At 41.0% G+C, this 26,214-nt stretch overlaps 1 protein-coding gene across 4 annotated transcripts in view; it reads left to right on the top strand.

Annotated features, from left to right (window-relative positions):
* UTRN (utrophin) overlaps nt 1-26,214 on the top strand; it is a 583,736-nt gene that overhangs the window by 530,601 nt on the left and 26,921 nt on the right. For 3 of the 4 annotated variants that reach the window (XM_038766663.1, XM_038766681.1, XM_038766689.1), the window contains 3 exons: nt 15,039-15,175; nt 20,947-20,985; nt 21,203-21,268. In XM_038766663.1, the coding sequence (XP_038622591.1) occupies nt 15,039-15,175; nt 20,947-20,985; nt 21,203-21,268 (242 nt within the window). The remainder of the gene's footprint in view (nt 1-15,038; nt 15,176-20,946; nt 20,986-21,202; nt 21,269-26,214) is intronic. The other variant, XM_038766673.1, reaches the window with a different exon arrangement.

Below are 26,214 nucleotides of genomic sequence, written 5' to 3'. Positions count from 1 at the left end.
TGATTTTGTTATAACGGAGTTGGGTTAAGATTTGGATGACTACGTTTATTCTGTTGAAAAACAAGAAATGTAAACAGAGTTTCTAAGGTACTCAACAAAACCCATGGCTGTTGTTGAACCAAGTGGGACAAGTGGGTCCAATGGAAGTGGGTTGGGTTGATACAAAGCCAAGGCTAGTTGAAGTCCAAGTTCACCTCCTCTTCTCCTCCAGATGCTGGCTCTGACTCCATAGGGGCAAGTGAGGGCAATGTTCCCATGGGATGTGTCCTGAGGGGATGAAACTAAGCAGTAATGTCTAATTTCTAAAGCTTTTTGGCAAGTGACCAGAGATGAAGCCCACATCTTGGTTCCACCTTTTGATTGTTGAATGTTTCCCATACATGTAATTTATTTTAGTGTCTGTCTCCCCTGTCAGTAAGCACCTTGAGGGTAAGGATCAGGTCTACCAACTTTGTTATGCTCTCTCAAATGCTTAGTATTGATTGATCAAATACTTTTGGGGTGGGATGGTTTGGTGGCCATTTTTCCTCACAATGGCTCCAGCTCTATTACTATAGGCCTGGAGCAGTCATTAGTGGGTCCAGGCCAGAAGCATCCAATTGTCCATCCAGTCCCCAGGGGTACATGTAGTCTATATCCTCAAACCCTGTGTTGCCCAAGGTAGATTTCCCAGTCTATGTGGGTAAACCTGAGTTAAGGTGCCCAAACAGCTCATTCATTCATTCATTCAGTTGTATTTATTGAGTGCTTATTGTGTGCAGAGCACTGTACTAAGCACTTGGGAAGTATAAGTCGGCAACATATAGAGATGGTCCTTACCCAACAATGGGATCACAATCTAGATGGAGGAGACAGACAACAAAACAAAACGAGTAGACAGGTGTCAAAACCTTCAGAATAAATGGAATTATAGATAAATGCACATCATTAATGAAATAGAGTAGTAAATATGTACAAGTAAAATAAATAGAGTGATAAATATGTACAAATATATACAAGTGCTGTGGGGAGGGGAAGGAGGTAGGGCAGAGGGAGGTGGGGGCGATGAGAAGGGGAGGAAAAAGGGGGCTCAGTTTGGGAAGGCCTCCTGGTGGAGGTGAGCTCTCAGTAAGGCTTTGAAGGGAGGAAGAGAGCTAGTTTGGCAGATGTGTGGAGAGAGGGCATTCCAGGCCAGGGGAAGAACGTGGACCAGCAGGACAGGCGAGAACAAGGCACAATGAGGAGGTTAGCGGCAGAGGAGCGGAGGGTGCTGTTTGGGCTGTAGAAGGAGAGAATGGAGGTGAGGTAGGAAGGAGCAAGGTGATGGAGAGCCTTGAAGCCGAGAGTGAGGAGTTTTTGCTTGATTTGTAGGTTGACAGGCAACTACTGGAGATTATTGAGGAGGGGAGTGACGTGCCTAGAGCGTTTCTGTACAGAGATAATCTGGACAGCTGCATGAAGAATAGGCTGAAGCAGGGAGAGACAGGAGGATGGGAAGTCGAAAAGGTGGCTGATGCAGTACTCCAGTCAGGATAGGATGAGAGATTGAACCAGCAAAGTAGCGGTTTGGATGGAGAGGAAAGTGCGGATCTTGGCGATGCTGTGGAGGTGAGACTGGCAGGTTTTGGTGACAGATTGGATGTGTAGAATGAATGAGAGAATGGAGTCAAGGATGACACCAAGGTTGTGGGCTTGTGAGACAGGAAGGATGGTAGTGCCATCTTCGTGACAGGAAGTCAGGGAGAGGACAGGGTTTGGGAGGGAAGGTAAGGAGCTCAGTCTTGGACGTTAAGTTTTAGATGGCGGGCAGACATCCAGATGGAGATGTCCTGAAGGCAGGAGGAGATACGATCCTGGAGGGAGGGAGAGAGAGCAGGGATGGAAATATAGATTTGGGTGTCATCAGCATAGAGATGATAGTTGAAGCCATGGGAGCGAATGGGAATGAGTATAGATAGAGAACAGAAGGGGACCAAGAACTGACCCTTGAGGAACCCCTGCAATAATGGGGTTTGTCTAAGACACCCTGAATTCTGTTCTCGCTCACTAGAACAGTTTTGTTTTGTCTATATATTCTGTTTCTTTAGACAATTCATAATATTGCCCTTTCTCCAAAGGTCTTACCTTCCAGATCCTTCCTTAGTTTCCCATTGTCATATTACAAAAGATGTTCATTTAGGATTTTCATTTTCTCCGAAGTTGATGCTAAACTGATTTTATTCCTTCCTGGAAAATAACACCAATGCAAATTCCTTCAGTGGTAAGACATATCAATGCTAATTAGGATGGACTCTCATCCCAGATTTCTGGCTGCGTCCCCCAGTCTGCCTTCAAATAGAGTTTCCGGTTGCCTAATTGTTCTTCCTTATACTAGTTTAGACTTGATGTCAGCTAGACTTCTTGTCATCTTAGCCTTAGATTGTGTTAGCTTATCCCTTCTATCAAGTCTGATGGCTGGGGAATTTAGAATCTTCTTTTGTTATCATTCTTGTCATTTGGGATAGTCTCCTGACATCTCTCTTAACTCTCTGCTGCAGTGTCTAATCTTTTTTGTTTATATGTCTCTCTGATTTATTCCATCATTTAGGGTGATTGTGTTTTGAAGTGCCTGTGGCAAACTTTTGTCTTTCCTGAGAAAGAACCAAGAGAAGTGGGTGGATGGCAGTTAACTCTATCTCCAATTTTTACACTCTTAGGTTCTTCCTTTTAGTTCATGGCTGCAAGATTTTTTCGTGCTGGACTTCTAAAAAGCCAATTTAAAGTCCCTGTAGAGAATGAGAAATTCGAGGAAATACACTCAAAAGAGTACTGTATCTGGAACTTTTGATCTCCTCCCCTAACCATTACAGCTAGCATGTGCCATCCAGGCATGTGAGAAATGTCAGCTTGCAGTGCAGAAGTTATTTTAATGACCCCCATCAAGGACAGGTAGGAGAAGCAGTGTGGCCTAGTGAAAAGACTACAGGCCTGTGTGTCAAAGGACCTGGGTCCTAACCCAGACTCTGCCCCTTGTCTTCTGTTACCTGTTCTGTTACAGTGCTCTGCACATAGTAAGCGCTCAATAAATACGATTGATTGATTACCTAGAGCAGGGTGCTCAACTTCTCTATGCCTTTACTTCATTTGTAATGTGAGGATTACATCCTACTCTTCATCCCAGTGGTTAGAACAGTCTTTGTCACATAGTAAGGGCTTAACAAGTACCACTTTAAAATAAAAACAAGAAATCAACATGGTCTAGTAGAAAGAGTTCAGGCTTGGGAGTCAGGGCAACTGGGTTCTAGTATTAGCTTTGCCACTCATTTGTTCTGGGAGTCTGGTTAAGTTGCTTAACTTCTCTGTTCCTTAGTTTTCTCATCGGTAAAGTGGTGATTCTCCTCACCACAAGACTGAATGCGTTGCGTGTCACAGGATTGTGTCTAACCTGATTATCTTGTATCAGAGTGTTTATTGTTATTATTGATAATATTAATAATTGTAGTGGATAATAGTGGTACTTGTTACGTCTATCTACCCTAGTGCTTAGTACAGTGCTTGGCACATAGTAAGCACTGAACACATACCGTTATTATTATCATTTAGAACTTTGATACTTATTCCTAGCCCCACAACACTTATGGAAATATCCCTATGCTCTACTACTTCCCCTATTTGTAATTTGTTGTAATGTCTGTCTCCTCCTGTAGACAGGAAGCTATGTGTGTATAGGGATCATGTAAAACAATTCAATCATTTTATACTTCTGAGTGCTTAATACAGTGCTCTGCACACAGTAAGCAGCACTCAAGAAGTAGCATTGATTATTATTATTATACTGATTATTATTGTGAAGAACATGAACAGATGACACAGTTAATGGAATCCCTCTAAAACTTTCCAGCAGTCAACTAAGCTTGTTTCAGAGGACATGTATTAGATATAAATATCTAGACTGTAAGCGCTAATTTTATTTTATTTTATTTTATTTTTATTTGTTTATTTTTATTTAAAAAAAATCAAGAATCCAGTGTCTACACTGTATAATTAGATATTTTTGTTAAAGGCAGCAAAGTAGTTTCTGTTTTTATTTGCTTAGCATCATTGGTCTCGCTCTAATTTTTCACTGTGCAGATCTTTCAGCATCCAGCGTTTCATCTGCTGCCCGCTTCTCATAAAAAAAATCATTTCTTACCCAATTTCTCACTGTGTAGTTTCGACAAGAAGGGTTGTAATTCATGTTATCAAGTAACTTTTTTTCCTTGCCAGCTGGGCCATCTGACAGGAATGTAAAAATGTGCATGGCTGTCAGCTTTGACAAATTTCTCGAGGTTATTCTACTTCTATAGTGAAATTTGTAATTTGCTGAGAATTACTCAATTATTGTTCTAATGTGTGTTGACACATCAGTGTTTTGCAGTTTTTTTGTGAAGGTGGTGATCAATATTTTATTTCCCTGAAAATGTTCATAATATGATAAACCAAACATAATAAAATATTAAACCAAATGCCGACAAACTGCCAGAGGAAGAATCCATTCCGACCCAATAAAACCTCTTCTCTATCTTGCCTCCTCTAGATCCCATTCCCAAAAGCCTGATTGTTTCTGACATTTAGACTGAATAATAATTTTCCCGAGTGTTGCTTACTGCCAGTCCCTAATTCTTTGCCAGCCAGAAAGCCATATTACATAGGTAATTTTCAAGATATTCACATCACTTCAAGTTTTTAATGTCTGGCCCGTGGCTTTTTTTATGGATGAGCATACTTTTTGACTGCACCATGAAAAAGAGAAGGAATGCTTCCAAATACAAAACTGTTGAATAAAAATGTGGGATATTTTCAACTGAGTGGTGTAGGGAAAGTAGTATTTTCTTTAGAAGTGTAGTGTAATAAACAAAAGAATTACTGAAATGCTAATTTCTCTCTATCACAGCATATATTTGATCTGTCATCTTTAAATATGGTCCTTGACCCTTTCTAATGTCTGGGAAAAAGTTTCTTAGTTCAAAAGATTTTCTGGTTGAAAAAGTCTTGTTTAAATGTTACTTCAATACACTTCATTTCTGTTGCCTTGATTTGAACTCCTTGAACTACCCACTCTTTAGTCATCTCCACAGGTAAACAGATAAGGACTTAAACTTCACTTCTTTTTTTATGTTAGTGAGACCTTCAAAAGGTGTTCTTTCTCTCCTCAACATTGAAAAGGCTGTAGGTGCCCAATTCCCACAAGCTTTAATGAAAAGACTCTTGCCTGGGTTTCCTGAACTGACTATGGAAAGATGAACATGGTTTCTTGAGGCAAGCCCAGCATCCAGTGCATTGCGGACAAGCCGTCAAACCAAATTAGTGATAATGGTTCAAGAAACTGTGGAGTCGATCATTGGAAAATGGATCAGAGTCATTAACTGTAAGCTCCTTGTGGGCAGAGAACATGTCTACCGCCTCTGTTATTGTACTCTTCCAAGTGCTCAGTACAGTGTTCTACCCAGAGTAAGTGCTCAATAAATATGATTGATCAAAGAAAGGTTTTCTAGATAAGCATATAGCCCAAGTTGATGTCAGAAGTCCGTAACCTTGGCATTATCCTTGACTCATCTCTCTCATTCAACCCACGTATTCAGTCTATCATAACATCCCCCTTTCCTCTCCATCCAAACTGCTACCACGTTAATCCAAGTGCTTACCCTATCCCACCTTGATTACTGTATCAGCTTCCTCACTGACCTCCCTGCCTCCTGTCTCTTCCTACTCCAGTCCATACTTCTGTCTGCTGCCCAGATCATTTTTCTACAAAAATGTTCAGTCCATGTTTCCCCACTCCTCAAGAACTTCCAGTGGTTTCCCGTCCACCTCTTCATCAAACTGAAACTCTTTACCATTGGCTTTAAAGTACTCAATGAGTTTGCCTCCCTTAACTCACAGTTCTCCTATTACAAGCCAGTCCACACACTTCTCTCAATTAATCAATCAATCAATCATATTTATTGAGCACTTACTATGTGCAGAGCACTGTACTAAGTGCTTGGGAAGTACAAATTGGCAACATATAGAGACAGTCCCTACCCAACATTGGGCTCACAGTCTAAAAGGGACTCCTTTAATGCCAACCTACTGAACCTAGATCTTGTCTATTTCGCCACTGACACCTTGTCCACATCCTGCTTCTGGTCTGGAATGCCCTCCCTCTTCATATCTGACGAGGTGATCACTCTCCCCACCTTCCAAGAAGCCTTCCCTGTGTAAGCCCTCATTTCCTCTTCTCCTACCTCTTCTGTGACACTCTGATTTCCTCTGATTTATTCATCCCTCCCAGCCCCACAGCACTTTTATTTATTCATATTAATGTCTGACTCCCCCTCAAGACTGTAAACTCACTGTGGGTAGGAAATGGGTCTACTAATTCTATGATATCATTATATTGCACTCTACCAATTGGACTCCCACCGTGGGGGATTTGGAAGCAGTACGGCAGAATGGATAGAGCACGCGTTTAGGAGTCAGAAAAGGTCATGCGTTCTAATCCAGGCTGTGTTGTCTGCTGTGTGACCTTGGGCAAGACGCTTCACTTCTCTGTGCCTCACCTCATCTATAAAATGGGGATTGAGACTGTGAGCCTCACACAGGACAGGGACTCTCTGTCCAACTCAATTTGCACTATGAGGAAAGGGATTCAGAGCTCACTGTAGGCAAGGAATGTTTCTTCCAACTCTGTTATATTGTACATTCCCAAATAGTTAATACAGTGCTGCACACAGTAAGTGGCTCAATTAATATGATTGATTCATTGAATTGAGCCACGAGGAAGAATTAGAAAATTTTTTATAATAGTCCCAAAATAGCTCACGCTAGTGTCCCTTTACCCCTAGATATAAAGCAGAGTGAAATTCATGACCACATGGAACTACTTCTGGCTCCATCCCAGGGAAGCAGCCAACAAGCACAGTACAGCACACCAACACCCCCCCCCCCCAAAAAAAAAAAACCCTCAAACTAAGACTTTATTTCAGGCTCATAACCTCAACTCTACCTCAGTTTCATCTGCTTCAGCAGTAGCCCTTTGCCTACATCCTCCTTCTGGACTAGAATGTGTGTATATATAATTTGGAGGCAAAAGAAAATGTAAAACCCACAGTGCCTTGAAGTGAAATATGCTCATTCTAGATTGTGATTATGGAGGCTACAAAAGAGCAATAACAAAAGAGCCTCAGTCCTAAAGTTGCAGGACCAAAAGCTAGTGCACAGCAGTTGATTATAGTCCTGGTGGCTTGCTCAGCACCACTCAGGGTCTCTCATTCCAGTCAGTCATGTCCCAGTTGAGGCATGATTTGCCAGGAGAGAGAAACCGGACAGAAGTGGTTGATTTAAGTGGCCTTTGCACAAACTAGGCAGCTCCAGTCAAAATAGGGACTTGAATCCAATGATTCTGATACCCAGAACAGTGCTCTTTCCACTGGACTAACAGTAGAGTTATTCTTCATTACAGGGCCAGAAAGAAATGGTGGCAATAATAGGACAGCTATATCAGCCCATCATGGAACATAGTGATAGGAGCAACTTTAGGAAACTAGAGTTTAATGCACTTGAAAGCAAATTGTAGTTGAAATAGCTGATGTGCTCCAAGATCATGTTGTGATAAGTTAATGGTTTGTAAAGTCGTGAGTTCCCCCTCTAGACTGTAAGCTCACTATGGGAAGGGGATGTGTCTACCAACTCTATTATAGTGTATTCTCCCAAATGCTATAGTACAGTGCTCTGCACAATGTAAGCAGTCAATAAATGCTATTGATTGATTGAGTTCAGAAAATCTTGACAATACTGAAAGAAATTCATTGAAAGATACAGGTTATTTTCTTGGGTTTAAGAAATAACCTAGACAAAGCCATATCCATGTTCTAGCTAAACGAATTAGAAAGATTAGAAATTTTAAAAGAAAAAAATAAGCAGATATTTTCTGTAATCTGCATTGATTTTAGGAAGAAACTAGCAGTAGTTTATTTTCCAGAGTAACTGCACTCTAGTTGACATAAAGGTAGAGCATTTGCAAATGCTTAGTCATCTTTTTGAGTGCTCCAGATTGAATTAGTGTAGGACTTTTTTTTTATAGGCTGTCATAGTCCTTCTGATAAGACAGTGAATGGATGCCAATACATTCAAAATGCAGGCTCATTACTATTTTTTTTACCTTAATGTGCCTAGATAGTTGTAGACTTGCTGCAGATTTGACATTGGTTTACCTTAAAGTCTGGTATATTCTGGGATACTTTATTAGATTGTGAATATTCCCGGTAGACAGGCCCATTTTACTCTAACGGAGCTGCTGTTCTACTGTCTATTGGCTACTTGCTGAAATCTGCTATTTTGGACTCTTTAAAATCCCATCCCAGTCCTAGCTAATCATCATCCTGTTGGAGCTATTGAAATTCTAAAATTCAAAACTGAACAGTCATTTTGCAAAGAAAAGTTGAGGGGAAGTTTAAAGACAGTCTTTAATTGTGGGTAACACCATTTGGTGGCAATGATTAGTTTGTGATTAAATGCACAAGTTTTGGTAGTGTGGTCTGTTCAAAAGTGGTTTCAGTATTTGTGCCTTCTCCAGATGAATGTTTTTATTTAGGCACTGCATGGATAAAGTGATGAGTTTATTCTCATTTCGTATTGCTTTCCTTCACAATTACATGGTTGTATTAGTGCCTGCAGTTCTAGCGTTTCACTTTTATGTGACCCATTCATATTCCTATTTAATATTTAAAATGATCCATAAAATCTCTTATAGGTCCAAGTTGTTGTTGTTGTTTCCCTTTTTTACATAATTGAACTGATCTTTCTAAGGAACTAGGTCGTCTGTCATATCAAGAATATGGTTCGTCTAGAGAAGCCGGGTGGCAGATTAAAAATCATTTATTTTTTATAGGCTTCGAGCATTAAAAGTTAAGTTTATTGGCCTCATGGCTGTGTTCCATCTGTTCAGGTTACGTTGCATGAATGTGAGCACATGAGATGATAGCAGGTGCTTTTTGGACTGAATAATGAAGTTACTTCCAGGTTCTACCTGGGCATAATTATGTGGATTTAAGAATTTCTGGATTTCATAGTCACATACTCCTCTCCCTTCATTTTGGTTAGGTTCTATACTTATGGGAAGAAATTGCTCCATCTTACCTTAAAATGTCTTCCCAAACCTGGTGTTACTGATTATTAATCTCTTGTTTTTCACAGGTGCCACCAATAAAAGAGAATTATTTTTAAAAATAAAAAAATAATTAAAGTGCAGGCTGTTCTTCCATGTTTTCACTGTGTGTTTTGAATAGCATATGGATAAAGAATTAGCATTTACTTTCACATGTAGTAGGAATAAAATTATTGAGTGCCTGCTGAATGCAATGCACTCTACTAAACATTTGGGAAAATACTACAGAAATATAACAAACATGAAAATTATGCATTTCTTGCCCCCAGAGTACTTACAACCAAATGTTGCTATTTTTAGGATAAGTGCACTGTAATGCCATTTTAAAATTAAAGATAGTGTACTGCTTTCAAATAGACTTTCCAGGGTAATATTTTAGAACATTGTAATGGGGTCAAATCACTTACGCTCCTACTGTGTAAAATGGAGCAAAAAATGAAAGCCTCATTTTTTTAGAACTATGTAGGCATCTTCAGTGATGCTCGTGTTTAGAAACTGTGGGATTTGATAGATTTGGATGTCATCTTGCAAGCGAATATGTAGTTGTAAATGTCTTCTCTACCTCCTCTTCATTCATGTCATGGACACAAAAGTGATTTGCTTTAAAAAATAACCCAAGGAAAGGGATTCTACTGGATGTGAAGTGTGTATTTTCTTTCAGTACCTGAATTTATCAGGTTAACCTGGTCAGTGTCTTGCCTGAAGGCTTTAAATATTAATCTCCTCTTAAAGTAGGTGACACTCTTCCCTTTTCCCAACAAGCCAATATGCCAGTTCCTAGGGTTGCAAAAATGTTGGAAGGTTCTATCGTTTAAATGACAAAGCCAAGTACATTAAAGAGCCTACTGCACTTTTTTTTACTAGAAAAATGGTGTTAAATTCAATTTCCTGGCTGCATCCAAACTGATGTAATTGCATTTTCCCCACTTTAGTTTTCCCAGTAGTTTCAATAGGATAAATGGAGACATTATGCCATTCCGCCAGTGTTGGAAATTAATTTAGCACAAAGAAATGATATTGGGTGACACCCTCCCCAATCCAAGATCAGTTTGGGGATATTCCAGCAGGACTATGAATGCCTGGGTCACCTGGAAATGCTCCAAGATGAGTGGGGGGCAGGAATAAGAACAGGAATCAGAATCAGAGAAGCAGTGTTGCCTAGTAGATATGCCTGGGCCAGGGTGTCAGAAGGACCTGAGTTCCAATGCTGCCTCCATCATTTGCCTGCTATATGACCTTGGGCAAGTAGTTTCACTTCTCTGTACCTTAGTTTCCTCATGTGTGAAATGGGGATTAATTTTCTGAGCCCCATGTGGGACCTGGATTTTGTCCCAGAGCTTGTAATCTACCCAGTGCTCAATACAGTGCCTGGCACATAGTAAGTACTTCACAAATACCATTAACAAACAAATAAAAAAAAAAACAGAGGTGAGTACAAGTTGTAGGGCAGTTTCCAAGCCCAACTTCCAGTGGGGGCCCCAGTGGTGGTGAAGGTGGGATCCTGAAAATTCCAGATTGAACCAGATCCCTGTGACTCCTTCCAGAGCCCATTGTGGAAGCACCATGGTATAGTAAATAGAGCTTGGGCCTGGGAGTCAGGAGGTCATGGGTTCTAATCCCACCTCTGCCACTTGTCTGCTCTTTGACCTTGGACTACGCTGATGACACCCAGATCTACATCTCTGCCCCTGCTCTCTCCCCCTCCCTCCAGGCTCGCATCTCCTCCTGCCTTCAGGACATCTCCATCTGGATGTCCGCCCGCCACCTAAAGCTCAACATGTCGAAGACTGAGCTCCTTGTCTTCCCTCCCAAACCTTGTCCTCTCCCTAACTTTCCCATCTCTGTTGACGGCACTACCATCCTTCCCGTCTCACAAGCCCGCAACCTTGGTGTCATCCTCGACTCCGCTCTCTCATTCACCCCTCACATCCAAGCCGTCACCAAAACCTGCCGGTCTCAGCTCCGCAACATTGCCAAGATCCGCCCTTTCCTCTCCATCCAAACCGCTACCCTGCTAATTCAAGCTCTCATCCTATCCCGTCTGGACTACTGCACTAGCCTTCTCTCTGATCTCCCATCCTCGTGTCTCTCTCCACTTCAATCCATACTTCATGCTGCTGCCCGGATTATCTTTGTCCAGAAACGCTCTGGACATATTACTCCCCTCCTCAAAAACCTCCAATGGCTACCGATCAATCTGCGCATCAAGCAGAAACTCCTCACCCTGGGCTTCAAGGCTGTCCATCACCTCGCCCCCTCCTACCTCACCTCCCTTCTCTCCTTCTACTGCCCAGCCCGCACCCTCCGCTCCTCCACCACTAATCTCCTCACTGTACCTCGCTCTCGCCTGTCCCGCCATCGACCCCCGGCCCACGTCATCCCCCGGGCCTGGAATACCCTCCCTCTGCCCATCCGCCAAGCTAGCTCTCTTCCTCCCTTCAAGGCCCTGCTGAGAGCTCACCTCCTCCAGGAGGCCTTCCCAGACTGAGCCCCTTCTTTCCTCTCCTCCTCGTCCCCCTCTCCATCCCCCCATCTTACCTCCTTCCCTTCCCCACAGCACCTGTATATATGTATATATGGTTGTACATATTTATTACTCTGTTTATTTATTTATTTATTTATTTTACTTGTACATTTCTATCCTACTTATTTTATTTTGTTGGTATGTTTGGTTCTGTTCTCTGTCTCCCCCTTTTAGACTGTGAGCCCACTGTTGGGTAGGGACTGTCTCTATGTGATGCCAATTTGTACTTCCCAAGCGCTTAGTACAGTGCTCTGCACATAGTAAGCTCTCAATAAATACGATTGATTGATTGATTGATTGACTAGTCACTTCACTTCTCTGTGCCTTCAATTATGTCTCTGTACAGTGGGGATTAAGACAGTGAACCCCTTGCGGGACAAGGACTATGTCCAACCCAATTTGCTTGTATCCACCCTAGCGATTAGTATAATGCCAATATGCTTAGCTATTTGATTTCTCAAAAAGAATGATCCCTGTCTATCATACAGAATTCGAGAAAATTTGAGATGAAGTGGTAGTAGTAGTAATTAGTATTTATTGAGCACTTAATAGATGCAATACACTATAATAAAGCAAACCAAGCAGGAAAGTGGCATATTCCCAGCCTAGCAGAGCTTGCCTTCTAATGGAGAAGGGAGACATAAACATGATTTCTAATAGGGTAATCAAAATAATTGAATGTGCAGTTTAATAACATATAAAGCAGTACTCAGGGTGAGTAGAAATAGGTGTGTAAGTACTGGAGATTGCTGGTGGATTTGCAACAATTTGGGATGCTGAGAAGTAATTGGGAAAGGTTTGTTGGAGGAGGTGAGATTTTAAGAGGGCATTGAATGTGGAAAGCTGTGGTCCGTTGGATTTGAAGAAGGTAGAAGTTCCAGGCTAGTTAAAATGAGAATGCCCTAGAGAAGAGCATTGTTGATTGGTAGGGAGAGAAGGAGGGAATGGAGACTTGGAATTTACTGCGGAGAAAAGAGCAGCAGCTCAGGAGATTTCAGTAAGTTTTTACATTATATTACGATACTGATTACAGGTAATGAGTGCCTGTTTTCCATTAAATTCTTGTGGAAGTCAGTGAACTTGGTTGCCATCTGTTATAGGGAAAGTATATGAAATTCAGCTTCAGGAAGTAAACTGCCTTTGTTGGCTCCTTTTCTTAAAAAGATGACTACCAGGTGAATAGTTCTATCCTTGACTCTCCTTTACTACCCTCTCCTTAAGAGGGCCCACATTGGAAGAGCAGGGTTTTTTTGGGGGGAGGGGGGTTGTTTGTTTTTTTACATATGCATTTAGCTTTAATTCTATTTGTTCTGAGGACTTTGACACCTTTCTACATGTTTTGTTGTCTGTCTTCCCCTTCTAGACTGTGAGCCTGTTGTTGGGTAGGGACGTTGTTGGGTAGGGACCGTCTCTATATGTCGCCGACTTGTACTTCCCAAGCGCTTAGTACAGTGCTCTGCACACAGTAAGTGCTCAATAAATATGATTGAAGAATGAATTAATGAATGAATTTTTTTTGGTTTCTTCTTTTTTCATTTTAATTGTGACCTGTTGGCTAGTTTGTTTTCACTACGTCTCTTGTTCAGGAATCCTGCCCCTGAGAGTCTCTGAATTTAAATTTATTTCAGATACATGGGAACAATTGTAACTTCACCACTTAGGTAGAGTTGGAGTCAATCATGTTTCCAAAGCCTAAGCTTTGGAATTTTGTGTTTCTGGAGGCTGTTCCACCGGTTTGGTGAAAATGACGGTTTACCACACACAAAAGGAAAACTTACTATTTTAAATTCTGCAGTAAGGATGTGAAATGTTTGCTTATGCATCAGGTGCATTAAGCCAATCAACAGCCACTGCCCAAAACAAGCAGTCAATCAACTGTATTTCTTAACCCCCTGCTATGTGTAGAGCTCTGTATTAAGTGCTTAGTTCAGTAGAAAAAGACAAGCTCCATGCACACAAGGAGTTTACATTCTGGCTGGGGAGACAGACATAAAGTAATTAACAAATAAGAGGACGAAGTGTTCAAATATAGCATTTAAAATGATATGTTAAACAAACAGAAATATTGAATGAAAAGATACTGATGTGCTGTAAAAATGCCGAGATATAGTTGGCATGTGACCGGGGAGAAGAAGAATTAATCCGGGAAGGCCTCCTATAGGAGGTGTGTTTTCAGAAAGGCTTTGAAGATGGGAGAGCTGTGGCACCTGGCAGATTTGAAAGGGAAGGGTGTTCTAGAATGGAGGAAGGACGTGAGCCAGGAGCCATAGGTGGGGGAGTTGAGAATAAGGTCTGGTGCAAAGTTCTTTGGAAGAGTGGAGAGATGTATGCAGAAGGACAATTTAGATAGCTAATTTGAGCAGCAAAGTGAAGGAAATATGGACTAGAGAGAGAAGAGGATGGAAGGAGGTAAACCAGTAAGGAGGTTGATAAACTATTCAAAACAAGGTGAATTGAAAGGGAATGAAAGACCAAGGGTAATGCCAAAGTTGTAGGCTTCAAAGACAGAGAGGATAGTGGTTTCCGTCAACCATGATGGGAACGTTAAGTGAAAGAAAAGAGTTAGGTGGGAATATGAGGAGTTCAGTTATCAACATACTGAGTTTGAGATGCTGGTGGGACATTCTTGTGAAGATATCTTGTGGGAAAACGAAATGAAAGATAGCAGATACAGGGACAGGCAGAGGCTAGTAAGTAGATATGGGAGTCATCCATGTGAAAATGGAAGCAGAAGTTGTGGGAACCTAAGGGAGTTAGTACAAAGAGAAAAGGGTGAGAAACTAGAGCAGGAACAAAGAGGAACTGCCTTGAGGGACACACACAAGTAGTGGACAAGAGGCAAAGAGGAGCCAGTGAATGGGCCTGAGAAATAATTGTTAGAGGGGAAGGAGGAAAACAAAAGAGCTGTATTGCTGCAGCCAAGATGAGAGAGCATTACTAGGACAAAGGAATGGTTCACAGTGAGGGTTCAAGGAAACATAGGAAGGACTAAAGGGACCATTAGATGTGTCAAGGAGGTTATTGGTGACCTCAGAGTCACCTCAGAGCATAGTGTCAGTTGAATGAAAAGGGTAGGAACCAGACTGAATTGGGTTAAGAAAGGGAGTTAGTAGAGAAGACGAAGTGGAGGCAGCAGGGACTACAACTCATACCAGGAGTTTGAACAGAAAAATAAGCAATATATCTTGAGGATGTAATGAGTTTGAAGGAGGCTCTTTACCCTTTCCTTCAACTCTAGTATTAACGGAGCTAATGACCTTATGATAGTATTTAACCATATTTCAAAAGCTTTACCCTTTCCTTCAACTCTATTGTTAATGGAGTCAATGACCTTATAATATATTTAACCATATTTCCTTGACCTTATAGACAACATCTGGAGAAGATGTTCGGGATTTCACCAAAGTGCTGAAGAACAAGTTCAGGTCCAAAAAGTATTTTGCCAAACACCCTCGACTTGGCTACCTGCCTGTGCAGACAGTTCTTGAAGGTGACAACTTAGAAACGTAAGTTTTTAATATTGTATTAATAGTTCTGTAATGCTTCTCCTTCCTGCAGAAACCACCCATCATTTAATTAAACATTGAAAATGCTGTTTCGTTGGGACCTTACCGTCTTGAAGGGGTTCGTATGTCCAAGAAACTGTGTTGTGCTGAGGTAAATAGAAGCTATTAATGAACTAAGGACTCACAGGTCAAGTGGGGGAAGACAGACACAAAGAACATAAAATTTTGAACATTATTTTTGTAAGTATGTCAAGGTATTATTCATGCCTGGGGACATTCTTCCTTATTCAGTCTAGAAATACACACTTCTTCCTAAGGTAATCTTCAGAGTTCAAGATAAGGAGTAGAAATAAAATATACTGGCAGGTGAATGAAAATCATTCTACAGAATATCCTATTCTGCCAGCTTAATATTTCCTTTAAAAGAAATGAAAGTATCCTGTGCCTTCTTTTCCTTAGAGAAGTCTGGTAAGAGATTAATAATGAATACCGGGGCATTTTGATTACAGAGCAAATTTTTTCACCTTCAAGAACTTATAGTTCATTTTGTTTTCATGTGTTAGAGGTTTCACATCAGGGAACTTTAAGGTTGTGTGTACCACACAAAAATTCTGTTTCCCAAATATATGAAAATAGAATAAGACCCTTCATCTGATTCTCTCAAATTTTTTTTTCATTTCAAACTATCTATCCCATATCACAAGAGATTTGATATCAATGCATTTGGTTCCTTTGCAGAAGTACTGAAAATTATAAAGTGGTAGACAATTGGAAAGAGTATATGATATTTATAGTTTATCATCATATACAGTGGGAGTAAGTTTGCAGTCATGGAGTCTTTTGAAAGATACTAATCCCTGCTAATATGAAATCTGCCTGCCAAAAATTTTCATCTGTGAGCCCACTGTTGGGTAGGGACTGTCTCTATATGTTGCCAACTTGTACTTCCCAAGCGCTTAGTCCAGTGCTCTGCACACAGTACTCAATAAATATGATTGATTGATTGATTGATTGATTGTGTAACTACACAATATTCATTTTGATATTACTAGTTAAACAAATTTGGCGACATTAACTAGATTAGCAGTAGAGCCAGCCTGGCTCTCTATGAAACAAATATTTTCAAATTATATCCCAAGCAGTGTCCAATTTAAAAATAATACAAATCTCTTGTACTCTCCCAAACAGTACAGTGCTCTACACACATGTACTCAATTAATATCATTGATCGAATCATTAATTGGACAGTGTGAGAAATTTCATGAGTAGAAACATAAGCATTATGTTAATATAATAATTTTCTTTCCTTTGTCTCTAATACTGTTTCTAATCAATAGATATTTGCTTTAAAACGTTGTAAGTGAGGGCCTCGGGCTGGAGGGGCCTGGCTGCCCGGGGAGGTCGCGGGGGAGCCCGCAGGTTGAGGCCCTCTCTCCCCCTCAGGTGTCACCAGACAGGCCTGGAGAAGTGAGAGGAGGACCCGTCGGGCCTTCCCCTCGTTGCTGAGAAGCAGCGTGGCTCAGTGGAAAGAGTGCGGGCTTTGGAGTCAGAGGTCATGGGTTCAAATTCCGGCTGCGCCAACTGTCAGCTGTGTGAATTTGGGCAAAGCATTTAACTTCTCTGTGCCTCAGTTCCCTCATCTGTAAAATGGGGATGAAAACTGTGAGCCCCCCGCGGAACAACCTGATCACCTTGTAACCTCCCCAGCGCTTAGAACAGTGCTTTGCACATAGTAAGCGCTTAACAAATGCCATTATTATTATTAAGTTACATATCAGTGCTTAGAACAGTGCTGGACACATAGTAAGCGCTTAACAAATACCATTATTATTATTATTATTAAGTTATGTATCAGTGCTTAGAACAGTGCTTGACACATAGTAAGCGCTTAACGAATACCATTAAAATTGAAGGTTTTACTTTGAAACAGAATGATTTAATTTTTGAATGGACTCTTTTCTAAAACAGGTCGTTAGAGGTAGAATGTGTAAACACCTAAAAACTCATACTCTAGTTCCTCTTTTGCCAGTGATCTACTAGGTGATCTTAAAAAGATTATCTAGCTTCTCTTTTCTCAAGTTTATTCCTCTAGGAAGAGTGATAATACTGCCTTTTCTCCATTGTCATCTCTTTTCCCTGACACCTAAAAAGGGTCAAATAAATGTTTTAATAGATTTAAAAAAAAATTGAACCTTTGGGCACATGTGATAAGTACAAGACGTTTCACCTACTTCGTAGAAAAATTGTTCAGCCTGTGAATTCCTTGTACAAAATGCTTTTCAGTTGTGCTTAATTATGTCAAGGGTGTGTGTGTACGTGTTTGTGTGTATGCGAGTATACAGTGGTATCTTCACAGTATATTGTCATTTCTTTGCTACTTTTCTGGTTATCTTGACTAAAAAAAATTGATTCTGGCATTATACGTGGGACTATCTTCATTCCTTCTCTCTTTTTCTGTCCCTACATTGATAACTGAGGACTTCAGTTTCCACAAAGGTGTTCCTAATTACCCTCTGCTTTCTATCACTCCTTAACTCCACTGACCTCCTCCTCCACCCCAGTTCCCTGACTCACCAACTCGGACACACCTTGATCTCATCATCTTTAGCCACCTCACCCGCCTTCTCCCCCACACACCTCCCCACAGATCTGTGCGTCTCCCCCTCCAGAGACCTCTGATCTTTTGACTCCATCAAATTCTTTCAAATCATCATGCCTCATTTAGTCTCCATACCCAAACTACCATCCCCTGATGACCAAACTGAAGCCCTCAACACCACGCTCTGTACTGAACTAAGCTCATGTGCTCCCTTATTCCTTCATTGATCTTGTGCCACTAACCCGTGGCCCTGGATCACCTCCATAGTCCACTTTCTTCACATAAACCACAGAGTGCTGCTGGCAGAAATCTAGACATCAGGCCGACCTCATTCAGGTTTATCCTTTGGGCTTTAACTCTGCCCTCTCCTCTATGCCCACCAAAATAATTTCTCCATCCTTATTGACACATATGCCCATTGCCCTCGCAAATTGTTCCAGACATTTAACTCCTTCCTTGAACCCCCTGTCCTCCTGCCTCCCCATCTCTTGGCACTAATGACCTGGCCACCTATTTTATTGAGAAAATTGAAAGTATGATCACCATAAAATACCCCTTCCTCTTCTCCGGTCCCTCCCTCCTCTTGCCCCTTATTAAGCTCTCCCATCCTTCCCAGAGGTATCTAAAGATGATACTACCTTCTCTTAAAATCTGCATATCTGACCCCATTCCTTCACACCTCATCAAAGCATTTGTCCCCTCCTTTCTTTTCTCCATGACCGCTATCTTCAACTGTTCGTCCTCCAGTGGTTTCTTCCTGCTGCTTTCAAACATACCTGTGTTTTTCCCCACCCTAAAAATACCCACCCTTGACTCCATGGCTCCCTCCAGTCCTGCCATTTCTCTCCAAACTCCTTGAGTAGATTATCTACACCCACTGTCTCAAGTTCTTCTCCTCCAGTTCTCTCCTTCAGCCTCCCCACCCCCAATATGCCTTTCTGTCCCCATCACTCCACAGAAACCTCCCACTCAAAAGTCACCAGTGATCTCCTAACTGCAAGCTCCAGTAGCCTCTACTCCTTGACCTCTCACTTGCCTTCGACACTGTCAACCACCCCCTTCTCCTGGAAACATTGTCCAACCTCGTCTTCACAGATACTGTTCTCTCCTGTTTCTCCTCCTATCTCTCTGGCCCCTTATTCTCAGTGTCTTTCATGGACTCCTCCTCTGCCTCCCATCCTCTAACACTGGGTGTCCCTTAAGGTTCAGTTTTAGGTCCAACTTCGTCTTCACAGATACTGTTCTCTCCTGTTTCTCCTCCTATCTCTCTGGCCCCTTATTCTCAGTGTCTTTCATGGACTCCTCCTCTGCCTCCCATCCTCTAACACTGGGTGTCCCTTAAGGTTCAGTTTTAGGTCCCCTTCTGTTCTCCATCTACACCTTCTCCTTTGTAGAACTCATTCATTCTCATAGCTTCAACTACCACTTCTATGCAAATGTTTCTCAAATCTACATCTCCAGGCCTTCTCTCTTTCCCTCTCTGCAGTCTCATATTTCCTCCTGCTTTCAAGATAATTCTACTCGGATGTCCAGGTGACACCACAAACTTAACATATCCAAAACAGAACTCCTTATCTTCCTACCCAAACCCTGTCCTTTCTGTGATTTTCCCATCATTGTAGACAATATCACCATCCTTGTCTCTCAAGCCCACAACCTTGGCATTATCTTTGACTCTGCTCTCATGCTCAACCCACACATTCAATCTATCACTAAATCCACTTCATTCAGCCTTCACAACATCACTAAAATCCACCCTTCTTCATACAAACTGCTACCATGTTAATCCAAGCACATATCTTATCCCGCCTTAATTACTTTATCAGCCTTTTTGCTGACCTCCATGCCTCCTGTCTCTTCCGCTCCAGTCCATACTGCACTCTTCTTCCTGGATCATTTTTCTACAAAAACATTCATTCCAATTTTTCCCATTCCTTAAAAACCTCCAGTATCTGCCCATCCACATCTGCATCAAACAGCAACTCCTTACCATTGGCTTTAAAGCACTCTATCACTTTGCCCCTTCCCACTTGATGTTTCAGCTTGGTTCAGTGGAAAGAGCCTGGGCTTTGGAGTCAGAGGTCATGGGTTCAAATCCCGGCTCTGCCAACTGTCAGCTGTATGACTTTGGGCGAGTCACTTAACTTTGGCTCAGTTACCTCATCTGTAAAATAGGGATGAAGACTGTGAGCCCCCTGTGGGACAACCTGATTACCTTGTAACCTCCCAGCACTTAAAACAGTGCTTTGCAGATAGTAAGCACTTAACAAATGCCATTATTATTATTATTATTATAATTACATCCCAGCCCGCACACTTCTCTCCTCTAATGCCAAACTTCTCACTGTAGCTTGATCTCCTCTATCTCACCACTGATCTGTCACTCATATCTGGCCTCTGGTCTGGAATTCCCTCCCTTTTTGTATCTAACAGATGATCACTATCCCCACCTTCAAAACCTTATTGAAAAAACATCTCCAAGAGGCCTTCCCTGACTAAGCCCTCATTTCCTCTTTTCCCACTCCCTTTTGCATTGCCCTGATTTGCTCCCTTTACTCACCTCTTCCTTGGTCCCACAGCACAGAAAAGCATCATGGTTTAATGGAAAGAGCACAGGCTTGGGAGTCAGAGGTTATGGGTTCTAATCCTGGCTCTGCCACCTGTCTGCTGTGTGACCTTGGGCAAACCACTTTTAACTTCTCTGTGCCTCAGTTACCTCAGTTGTAAAATGGAGATTGAGACTGTGAGCCCCATGTGGGACAACTTGATTACCTTGTATCTACCCTGGTGCTTAGAACATTGCTTGGCACATAGTAAGCGCTTAACAAATACCATAGTTATACCATTATTATTATTATTATTATTATATCCATAATTCATTTACTTATACTAATGTCTGTCTCCCCCTTTAGACTGGGTGCTTGTTGGTAGACATATTCCTACCAACTCTTGTAATACTGTACACTTCCAAACTCTTAGTACAAACTCTGCACAAAGTAAAAACTCAAGAAACACTATTTATTGATTCATGTCTGGTATCTGCACAAAGAGTAAGTGCTGTGTTAGGGAGCCAGTTAAAATATTTTTAAAATGTTGGCCTTTCTTTCCTGTCTTGTACTTGACTTGCATTGAAGTTTCGTTCTGTGTTTTTTTTCTTTTTTGACCTTTTCAGCCCTATTACCCTCATCAGTATGTGGCCAGAGCAATATGAGTGAGTATTCCTAGCCTTTATCTCCAGAGAGAAATGCTTCAGTCATTTCCATAGCATGAGATAGTTGCTGACTCTTGCATGAGTAATTCTGCACTCTGAATAACAACCATAGTGGTTTCTGTGCATGCTAAATCCATTATTTTAATTTTTCCTAACATTTTCATTAGTTAGATCAGACATATGAACCCTTAACCTGACTCATTTTTTTTCTTTGCAGTCCTTCCCAGTCTCCACAGCTGTTTCATGATGATACCCATTCCAGAATAGAGCAGTATGCTACAAGGTGAGGATCTTAAAGAAGAACTCTTTCCTGCATAGTTGCCTAAAATGTGGTTACTTTGCTATTGAATGTAGAATAATTTTAGAAGAGTATAAGAAATATCATTATGAGGTCAGTCCTTCTAGACATACTTCATAACTTCTAGGGATTTACCTTCTAATATCCCTAACTTTTCCTCTACTGTCTCGTCCTCTAGACTGTAAGCTCCTTGTGAGCAGAAAACATATGCACCAAATCTGTACTCTCTCAAGTGCTTAATGCATTACTCTGCACACCGTAAGTGCTCAAGTAATACAATTGATTACAGACTGATTACAATTGATTACAATCAATTGATTACAATTGATTACAATCAATTGATTACAGTAATACAATTGATTACAGTCCATTAATTTACCCAATCACCTCTTGAACTAACTGGTAATGGGAGATGCATATCTTCCTGGAGTAAGAAAATCCATATGTTTACTATCCATTGTGTAAAGAAGCAGCATAGTCTAGTGGAAAGACCACGGTCGTGGAAGTCGGAGGACCTGGGTTCTAATTTTCCACCTCCACCACTTGACTGCTGTGTGACCTTGGGCAAGTCATTTCACCTCTCTATGCCTCAGTTACCTCATTTGTAAAATGGGGGTTACTGCTGTGAGCCCTGTGTGGGAAATGGACTAGATCCAACCTGATTAGTTTGTGTCTGCCCCAGAGCTTAGAATAGTGCCTGTAGTTTGGGCAGCAATTCGTTATCTAGTCTGTCCATAAATTTGAATTCATCAATCATATCACATTCAATTCAATTGTATTTATTGAGTGATTACTGTGTGCAGAGCACTGTACTAAGCACTTGGGAGATTAAAGTAAACAGATGCATTCCCTGCCTCTTCACCTTGCTAAACCAGAGTCCTAATCTTTTCATACTGTCTTCATGGAGAAGTTTCTCCATCCCACTGATTATATTATTTTCCCTAGTCTTTTCAGCTCAGTTCTATCTTTTGGCAGATATAGCAACTGAAACTGCACACAGTGGTCCAGGTTCAGTTATAAAGTGATTCTGTATAGTGTTGTATTTTCTATGTCCTTCTAGTGTTGTCCAATACCTCATTAGGGTGTTATTCAAAATCAAGGATTCATATTACTAAATCATAATTATGTGTAAAAGGTGCAACATATTGGAAGCCTGATTTGAAGCACTAATTTAAGCATTCATTGAGTGCCTACTTGGTACAGTAATGATAAAATGACCTTTCCCCTGCCCTGAGTTTACACTCTAATGGGAGTGACAAATATTTACAATGTTTACACTTAAATTTGGTCTTGACATTATGCATATTTCAGCTACAAGGTGGGTGAAAGTCCCATTTTCAGAAATCGTAACATTTTCATGTCTTTGTTGAAATGCTAGGTCTCCCTCAAGGGCTAATTTTGTTATTTGACTAGGAAAGGAAAAAATAAAACTATGGTATCAAGCAAATTGACAGAGTTTCCTCAAACCAATGGAAATTAGAATTTGGAAATTAACTACAAAGAAAGAATATCACAATATTATTAACAAAGCCAGAGTTTTACACAAAATACTCATGACAGAGAATTGTTTTAGCCTGGGAAAGCAGCCAGATATTATCAAATATAACACACATTGACTTTCAGGAACAGTCTTTTTCTTGCTTTAACAAAGACATTATTAGTTGTTAAATTCATAGCTTTCTTAATTGTTTTACCTCATGTGCCATTCATCTGGAAAATGTGGCTTCAAGATCTGTTTGAATCTAGAAAATTGATTTTAGCACAGAACATTTAATCGAAACAAAATTATTGTTGTTGCAGTTAACGGTTAGTTAAACTCTTGCTCGGGAAAGAGTAATTACACAGGGTATTGGTAACGGCATTGTGTCCACAAAGGAGAATTACTGATAATTTCGAAGGCCAATTATTAGGAAAATGTTCTTTATTTTACTATATTATATCCCTGAAATAGTGAAATGAAGACTAAATCTGTGTAATTCAATTTGTGGGAAAAGCCACACATTAAGAACCGAAAGTTAAGGAAGCAGTAAGCTCAATTTAATTGAGATTACCTTTATTACAGCTTTAGGGATGATTAGGGAGGAACATGCCACCGTTATTATTATCATCATCATCAGTTTTCGCTGAGTGCCTACTCTTTGCAGAGTACTGTTCTGTGTGTTTGGGAACATACAATTCAAGCAGGAGACACAGTTTCTGCCCTCATGTAGCTTACAATAAATACACAAGTGGAATGAATAAATTAGTGTCTGCATAAGTGCTAAAGTTGGCTGCCCAGGTGACGTAATCACGGAGGAAAAAATTGGTTGGGGCCATAGACTCTCAAGTAGAGCTATACCTAGCCTCATGCCATCTAGCAAAATAGCATTACAGTGACTTATGTTTGCAAAGCAATAACTGAAGAAAGGTTAGAAATGCTGATGACAGTTGGCCTAACACATGTAACTTAAAACATGAATTGGATTTTTTGAGGTGAGGGCAGTAACTCCTGCAGAAACAGTACTACAATAAGTGTTAGCATCCTGGAGAATTCAACTCTACCATCCCTCTACCTTTTGGCAGGATCACCATCAAACTATTCTATACAGGTTATAAAAAACTACCTTACATAATGTAACATATAAGTGGAGATCATGGTTTCGTGTCTCCAGTGTCAGCTAGCATGGCTCAGTGGAAAGAGCACAGGCTTGGGAGTAGGAGGTCATGGGTTCTAATCCCGGCTCCACCACTTATCAGCTGTGTGACTTTGGGCAAATCACTTAACTTCTCTGTGCCTCAGTTACCTCATCTGGAAAATGGGAATTAAGACTGTGAGCCCCATGTGGGACAACCTGATTACCCTGTACCTCCCCCAGTGCTTAGAACAGTGCTTGGCACATAGTAAGCGCTTAACAAATACCAAAATTATTAATTACTATTAGTAGTAGTACTTAAGGACAGAGATCATGTTTGCTCATCCTTTCATACTCTTCCAAGTGCTTAGTACAGTGCACTACCCATAGTAAGAATTAAAAAATGCTATAGATCGAGTAGGTTGGAGATGGACTTTTATTTGGTGAACTCCAAATTAGTGACATGCTTCTTAAATTACAACAGCTACAATTGAAGTTGGGTAAAGATTTGCCTTAATTCTTAAAACATTTTTGTATGCTTCTAGATACTTTCAGAAATTGTGTTTATTTTTAATGGTATTTGTTAAGCACTTACTACGTGTCAGGCACCGTGTACTTCCCAAGCACTTAGTACAGTCCTCTGCACCCAGTAAGCGCTCAATAAATATGATTGATGATGATGATGATGATAATCGGGTTGAACAAAGTTCATGTCCCATTAGGGGCTCACAGTCTCAATCCCTGTTTCACAGATGAGGTAACTGATTTTAATGCTTAACTTTCTTTTACATCCTCAAGTATTCCTACAGATAATCGATCTTTCAAGTCAGAGTACTACATTGCTGACACTACTATTACCACTGCAGTCCTTGCTGAGGTTGAGTGGGGCTTGTTTATTTGAATAAGACTTTGTAATAGCCTAGGAGGGAACACCCTTGTGGAAAGGGACTTGGACCTGGAATTGGGGGGCAGGATTTCAAGCCTGTCAGTGTCATTTTCCTCCCTCTCATGCCACCTAAGAGCTAGACTCAAACACACACATCTCTTCGTAACATTTTGGTACTATATTATTACATTGAGGGTAGAAATATTTTGTACTAATTCTACTGTATCCTCCTAAATGCTTGAAGCAGTGCTTTGCAAACAGTATGTGCTCAGTTACTACTATTGCTTGATTGCTAGCAACTTACTTTTTTTTAATATTTGTTAAGCGCTTACTATGTGCCAAGCACTATTCTAAGCACTGGGATAGATGCAAGGTTATCACGTTGTCCCATGTGAGGCTCACAGTCTTAATCCCCATTTCCCAGATGAGGCAACTGAGGCAAGAAGTGAAGTGATTCGCCCACAGTCACACAGCTGACAAGTGGTGGAGGCAGGATTAGAACCCATGACCTCTGGCTCCCAAGCCCTGGATCTTTCCACTAAGCCATGCTGCTTTTTGAGGAGAAGGCCGCTCCATTGACTATGGGACTTTGGTCTTTTCCCTCCTCTATGCCTCTGTTTTATCTTTAGTGAAATGTGGCTGATATTAACTGTGCAGTGGCACTTTATGGGGATGTTTTCAAGGCTTTGGGAAAGAATATCCTTACAGTGCTTTGATATTTTTAGGAGACAAAGATTATATATAGAGAGAGAGTCAGGACATGAGGTATAATTATTAAAGAGAGTAGTGTGTCACTCTAGTAAATTAATAGATTAGCCATATGTCATTGTCATATGTAACTTTTGGTTTTGTGAAAATCAGATTGTTTTTTAATGGGATGTGTTAAGTGCCTACTGTGTGCCAGGCACTGTATGAAGCACTGGGGTAGATACAAAGTTGGACACAGTCTGTGGCCCTCATAGGCTCACAGAGAAGCAGCATGGCTCAGTGGAAAGAGCCCGGGCTCTGGAGTCAGAGGTCATGGGTTCAAATCCTGGCTCCGCCGCTTGTCAGCTGTGTGACTTTGGGCAAGTCACTTCACTTCTCGGAGCCTCAGTTCCCTCATCTGTAAAATGGGGATTAAGACTGTGAGCCCCACATGGGACAACCTGTTCACCTTGTAACCTCCCCAGCGCTTAGAACAGTGCTTTGCACATAGTAAGCGCTTAACAAATACCATTATTATTATTATTATTATTATTATAGTCTCAATTCCCTTTTTACAGAGGTATCTGTGCCACAGGGAACTGAAGTGACTTGCCCAAGGTCACACAGCAGACAGTTGGCAAAGCTGGGGTTAGAACTCAGGTCCTGTGACTCCTAGGCCTGTGCTGTATCCACTAGGCCATGCTTCTTCTCTAAGTATTAATTAAAATTATGGTTTTCTAGGTGTT

This window comes from Tachyglossus aculeatus, chromosome 2, assembly GCF_015852505.1.
Source record: "Tachyglossus aculeatus isolate mTacAcu1 chromosome 2, mTacAcu1.pri, whole genome shotgun sequence".
Taxonomy (NCBI): Eukaryota; Metazoa; Chordata; class Mammalia; order Monotremata; family Tachyglossidae; genus Tachyglossus; species Tachyglossus aculeatus.
This window is presented reverse-complemented; position numbering and strand designations above follow the sequence as displayed.